At 30.9% G+C, this 6,045-nt stretch overlaps 2 protein-coding genes across 4 annotated transcripts; both read right to left on the bottom strand.

The window, feature by feature from the left end:
* Nucleotides 1-613: 613 nt before the first annotated feature.
* Nucleotides 614-2,424, bottom strand: LOC126866695 (nitric oxide synthase-interacting protein homolog). 3 transcript variants are annotated; one of them, XM_050620588.1, is made up of 6 exons: nt 2,112-2,424; nt 1,915-2,026; nt 1,447-1,847; nt 1,252-1,360; nt 1,104-1,188; nt 614-880 (listed from the first exon to the last, which is right to left on the bottom strand). In XM_050620588.1, exons 1-5 carry the CDS (start codon nt 2,285-2,287, stop codon nt 1,117-1,119), a joined length of 870 nt encoding a protein of 289 aa, XP_050476545.1. In that variant the 5' UTR covers nt 2,288-2,424; the 3' UTR covers nt 614-880; nt 1,104-1,116. The 3 variants fall into 3 exon arrangements, with proteins under 3 accessions (XP_050476545.1, XP_050476535.1, XP_050476556.1); XM_050620578.1 differs by having other exon boundaries at nt 614-839; XM_050620599.1 differs by lacking the exon at nt 614-880 and having other exon boundaries at nt 984-1,188.
* Nucleotides 2,425-3,041: 617 nt separating this feature from the next.
* Nucleotides 3,042-3,682, bottom strand: LOC126866854 (protein SREK1IP1-like). The gene has a single exon (XM_050620840.1). It carries the CDS (start codon nt 3,678-3,680, stop codon nt 3,234-3,236), a length of 447 nt encoding a protein of 148 aa, XP_050476797.1. The 5' UTR covers nt 3,681-3,682; the 3' UTR covers nt 3,042-3,233.
* Between the last annotated feature and the right edge of the window lie 2,363 nt (nt 3,683-6,045).

Raw genomic sequence — 6,045 nt, 5'->3', positions numbered from 1 at the left:
AGTGTTACCGTCGTGGCATTGCACATGTGACAATACTCGATCCGATAAATGACACACTTAAACAGAGGGACACTCACCTTTAATCTATTGGTGAACTATCATCGCGACTTCTGCACTTGATAACTGATGCTGACACTTAATTTTCCGGTAAAAAAGACAGTTGCGGGAAATCGGAGTTTAGAACGCGCGCAAGCACTACGCGACAGCAAACACTAACGTAGTCTCACAGATTGCCGCCTGGCCGGTAGAGCGCCAGAATTTCGGAATGCTTTAAAAAACTATATTCCTTGAGATGGCGACACCTTCTGACAGAAGCTATAGCCTGGATTGGATCGCGAATCGATATTCTACGCGAATGGAATTATGGGATTGTTATTTTCCCGTTGACTGAAAACGCGCTAAACAAATTTTGCATTTGGCCCACTCATACTGCATCATTTTCTTCCAATCAATTAACGACTAGTTCAAACTCGAATTGTAAGAAGCTAACATATGTGACGTGCTTCCTATTATAACTCCAGCTTAAACAATTCTCTTTTTATAAATATAGGAAAAATATATAAAATTATTGCAAAATTTCGGTCGAATGGAATAAAAATCGTACAAGAAGAGCTATATTATAAAAATTGAACATGGCTATACGCAGATTTATTAATATATATGGATACATACCAGTTGAATGTAATATATTAAATTTTTATTCGTCATGATAAATTTCTTTTTCTGATTTCTTTTATTAAACCGAACAGTGATGAGTGTAGTAAAGCTGTTAAGGAATCAAAATCAACAAAGAGGTAATTATAAAAAACGTTTCCTACGATAAACCAACTTCAGTGCATCTATATTAAAGACGTATGTATGTCTCTATTATTAAATTTTCCTATGAAAAATCAAGATATTTATTTATTTTTTAACAAATTTAAAAATATCACCTTATTTTATACCTAATATTTATGGATATAAAATATATGCAAACGCAAAAGAAAATTTTACTTGCTTTTAATTTTTTTAAACGTGAAACAATTTTCATAAAATTAAAATAATATTATTTTAGTTTTATTAATTCTTTATTTTATTAGTTTAATATATTAAAAATTTTGTACCTAAAAATATACTTTATGCTTGTAACACTGGTCTTTCGTGTTTTCCTTCTAAGCCATCATTAACAGCCGAATATCCAGTACCACCCTGGAAAAAAGTTAATATTATTCTTCTACTTTGCCTATTTTTTCTGTTATTCTTAACAATTACCCTTTGAAGAGGTATAATATCTGCTTCAGTCAATTCTGTACTATCTAAAGGATTAATCCAATCCTTTCTAATAATTTTTTCTACACACTCCATTGTAATCACATCACCACTGAAAAGATCATAAAATATTTGTTTATGTCTAATATGTAACAAATAATGCAATACAAAAAACATTAAAAAGTGAAAAGATCATACGTTGTCCTTATAACTGCACATGGTACACTGTTACTTAAAATATCATGTGTAATTGGACACATATATCTTGCTTGCTTAACAATAAGAGACTTTTTGTCATCTGGATCTTTTACTTCAGTAAATTTTACAGGAATAAGATCTTTTATTTTCAATGGTTTACCACTAAGAGGACAGTATATCGTCTTATCTGGCTTTTGCAATGTAGTTTCTTTCGCCTCTGGTGTCTTAGATGGAATCCAAAAACTTGGCAACATTTTATCTTTGCCATTACTCATATTAGAAACCGAAGAACCAGATTCTTTGGCTGCAATCTGACTTCGAGAAACGATATTTTTCTCTCCCTTTAAAAATTTTTGCAATTTCTGTAGTTCTTCATTAGCACTTTTCTCATTAGATTGCTCCTTGAAAAATTACAAACATTGATTACAAAATATTCAATAACACTTTCATTTATATATTTTTATTTACCTCTTCTTGTTGTTTTTGTTTTTCATACTCTTTCAATTTCCTTGCGTATTCTTTCTTTTTGGTTAAGACATATTCCAGTATTGCTTCTTTGTCAAACAAATAACCATCCTTTCTGTAAACATAAGATTTGTAACCTAATAAGGTAATAATATGCTAAAATAAGATATAGTATGAAGATTATAATGCAATATACAAACGTTATGACAGGATTTCTGCAAGGTTGTAATGTGAGACAACAGCAGTCAAAATCTTTAACCGAATCTTTTCCCACTCTTTGTGTATTTGTACCATAACCTGAAGCTGCTGCATCTTTTCTTTTTTCGTGATAAGTATAAACAGCACCAGCAGTACAATTTCTCGCGTGCCGCGTCATGTTTCGTTTACTGATTTATTCCATTTAACCTAAATTTATTTTGTTGCTGTGTATCTAGTTACCGACAGAGAGGAAACAAGAATGCTCACGTTTATGCCTTATGGCCCTCTGCGGCCAAGTGCTGAAGATGTTCCACGTTAGCATATACAAGAACCTATTTAGTTAAATACATTTATCCTCCCCCCACCCTTAAAAATAAATTTTCTATGATTTCACGCTACAGGAGCCTATTTCATTGTACGGTTCTAGTACAAAAGAGAGAGAAATTAATTGTATATTATATTTTTTTTAGAGAAGAAAAGAAAATCCTTCTTTCCACACGATAATGGATCAGTGGTATGATGTAATAACTTCAATATATTCTCTGTACACGATAACCTTTTAGATTTAACATTAAATTTGCTTTCCTCGCGATAATATTTTTGTTATAACAAACCTAAATTTCATTTTCATAATAATTTCAGTAGTTGGTAGGCTGCGAATAATATTTCTGGCATGATGTATATGGTTTGCAGCGTGTTTGTCTACAAAAACAAAAAACACGTAAAAATAAATTAACTGCAGACAAGATTTGACGTAATGACTAATTTGCGATCCACGATTGTGATACATCTTACCTTTTTATTGAGGAGAATTTATTAATTCTCCTAATTTTAATCTATAATTAAAATTACAAGGATTATATACAGGGTGGTTGGTAACTGGTAGTACAAGCGGAAAGGGGGTGATTCTACGCGAAAAAAGAAGTCGAAAATATAGAAGAAACAAAATATATTTGTTTTCCCTATGTGTATAGAAATGACACATTTACAATTCATATAAATACAATTTTATAGTCGTTCATTTAGAAATGGTATAATTTTACTTATGTACATAATATTGATAGTTTGTGCAAAATATTTACAATCTTAGAATTATTGAGCAGTTCTGGAGCAACTTCCTATCTTTACTTATCATCACTGTCGCTGTTAGATGAATTGTCCTTTTTATGTTTTTTATGTTTCTTATGTTTTGATTTCTTCTTTTTCCTTTTATGTTTACTTTTTTTGCCTTCATCACTGGAAATTTCTGTTTCTGATTCACTGTCACTTGTCTCTGACCTCTTGCGTTTTTTAGATTTTTTCTTATACTTCTTCTCTTTGTGTTTCTTTTTGGTTTCTTGGAGTTTCCTTTTTAATTCTTTTTCACGTAATTCAGTCAAAGGGGTGACGTAATTTTCATCGCTGTCAGAGCTAGTACTGCTAACATCCAGGACGATTTCTTTATTTGGATCAACTTTAATAAAATTACGACACTGATATGTAAGATGTCCAGCATAACCACATTTCTTGCATGCAGGACGCACATGCTCTTTATTTTGTGGAATTAATCTAGAAAGAAATTCTGGATCCATGCCTATAAAAACAAATATAAAAATATATGAATGTCAGTTTTCTAAAATTTTAATAGAAAAAATATTTATACATACATTTAATATTGAATTAAAAAAACTTAAATATAATATATTATAATATATATAATATATAACATACTACAATATATTAAATATTATTGAGAAATAGATAATAGTTAACAATAAATATGGAATATTAACTTACTTAGTATTCACTGTTTAATATTTGTAAATAAACTCAATACTAACCTATACCTCAATATTAATCTTTAATATATAAAATATTTTTATACAATTAAAAGGTTTCAATCTGTTTCGTTGTCTTTTCACGATTTGACGTACCTAAAATTTTGGTACAAAACATTTGATATATAACAATATAAATGATAAAATCATACGTCAATCATCTTGTGATTTTTGTGTATGTACGTATTTAGGTATTCACGCCACCTATGCATCGCTTCATTGAATTAGATATTGGCGGAATGTTCAAATTTAGAATAAAATAGAAAAATTTCCTGAGGCCGTAGGAGAAGTCGACTTGACTCTCCTGATGTCGTAGGAGAAGTAAGGTACAGTGACGATGCTGTGTCGTAGGAAAGCTAGTGATGGATGTGTCTAGTGCACGGGACCATCGGATTTGTTCATGATATTTTCGGTCAGAAAAGTGAGGGCAGTATACATTGCTTCTGATTGGATAAACGTAGGTTGGTGAACTAGGAAGGGTCTTAGCCGCCCTCGATAGAAAGTTGCTATTAGGAAGCATCGTACGCGGAAAACCCAACTTTCCTTTGTCTAGCCGTGGTAGACAATAGTTCTTAAAAAGTGATTTAGAAAAAGATATTTGTTCGGTCTGAAGGACGTTAGCAAGCAAATTACTGGGATTTATGACGGGTATTGAGGGTACGCCGTAAGGATGAGCGGACATCTAGTGTCCGTCCGGCCCGCGGTGTATGGTCTGGTTCAGGTAGAGTGTTGCCCGGCGTAACAGTAATAATTTCATAACACGTATTACTATCATAAAAGTAGATTCAATAAGATGTAAGTAGGAGATACTAAATACCTTCTAGAATGAATTTATAAATTGTAGTTTATCAGATTCAAGCATATTTACATAATTAATGTACAGCTCTACTTCTATACTTCTATTTCTAACACCAATATCTACATAATGTTATAGAATGTAAAAATGAACTATAAATACTTTTATTATCTATTATCGCGTACCACAGAGGTAAGTCGAACTATGTAAGAAGAAATCCTTTTATTACAACATTATAAAATCTACATTTACATAGTCTACGATAAAATACATTCACGAAATGAAGCGATGACTTTTTTTTCTTTTTACTTTTTAATGTCCGAGATCGCGTCGAGATTGACGCCTGCGAAAAATACATCAATGCGAAATACATTCAGTACAAAATAAACATATTTATATATTATATACGTCAATATACTACATTAACTAAGAAGTCTCGCATTGCTTTAAATTATAATTATATAAGTTATACGAGGCGCATGACACTCATCTACTTGACTAAACTAACACGATACATTGATCCTTTCTACGCTACACTTTTTTTTAATTAATTTAATCTAAATCTCCTAAAATTAGTCGATGGTTAAATAATTTGGTATGTTTCGTCATGCAGACGATATAATGGACATTTATTCAGACACAACATCGATTTTATTTGTTTTTCTTTTTTTCCTTTTTTATTTTGATTAATTTAGATTACTCATTAGTCACTTTACGTTACACTAATGTTAACTTTTCATACGAGTATCGTAAACGAAGTATAGCCCATATAGAAGATTCTATAGGGACAAAAGTTTCAATTTAACACTTCGATCAAGATATATACGAAGAAAACGAGAAACTTTATTGTGAGTTTATGGTCCTCAGAGTTCCAAGTATGATGACTTTCGGCAATCTTGTTCGAAAAGTCATAAACTTACCCAGACAGTCATTGCAAGTCATCATGAAGATTAATCGCAGCTTGTTAAGATTTTGTCGTAACTTTAAAATCGAATTAATGAACGTTTTTTTATTTGCCAATTATTGATAATAGAAATGTTCTAATATAATTACGATGAGTTTCAATTATATCAAATTGCAGTCTTCGTTTTTTCGCACTGACTACCTGAGTATCACGAAATAACTAGTTTTATAAATCTTTCTTTGAGGTGTGTCAAATGCTTATATTATATTTATATATAGTTAGAAACGTTATAAATTCATATATGTATGTATAAACGCACTATATTATGTGTGCAAACAATTGGAAACTTTTGCGACAAAAATGTTTTTGCAAAAGCTCGCGGTAATAAAAGGTAGTCAATCAATAAGATAATAATTATT

The sequence above is a fragment of the Bombus huntii genome, chromosome 1, assembly GCF_024542735.1.
Source record: "Bombus huntii isolate Logan2020A chromosome 1, iyBomHunt1.1, whole genome shotgun sequence".
Taxonomy (NCBI): domain Eukaryota; kingdom Metazoa; phylum Arthropoda; class Insecta; order Hymenoptera; family Apidae; genus Bombus; species Bombus huntii.
Note: the sequence above shows the minus strand (reverse complement) of the source record. Positions and strands in the feature narration are given on the sequence as shown.

Excerpts from the sequence above, each read along its gene's own strand:
- LOC126866854 (XM_050620840.1), bottom strand. The coding sequence starts at position 3,680 with ATGGATCCAGAATTTCTTTCTAGATTAATTCCACAAAATAAAGAGCAT.
- LOC126866695 (XM_050620588.1), bottom strand. The coding sequence starts at position 2,287 with ATGACGCGGCACGCGAGAAATTGTACTGCTGGTGCTGTTTATACTTAT. Across the intron at positions 1,848-1,914 it reads AACAAAAACAACAAGAAGAG|GAGCAATCTAATGAGAAAAG; the intron begins GTAAATAAAAAT and ends TAATTTTTCAAG. Across the intron at positions 1,189-1,251 it reads ATATTATACCTCTTCAAAGG|GGTGGTACTGGATATTCGGC; the intron begins GTAATTGTTAAG and ends ACTTTTTTCCAG.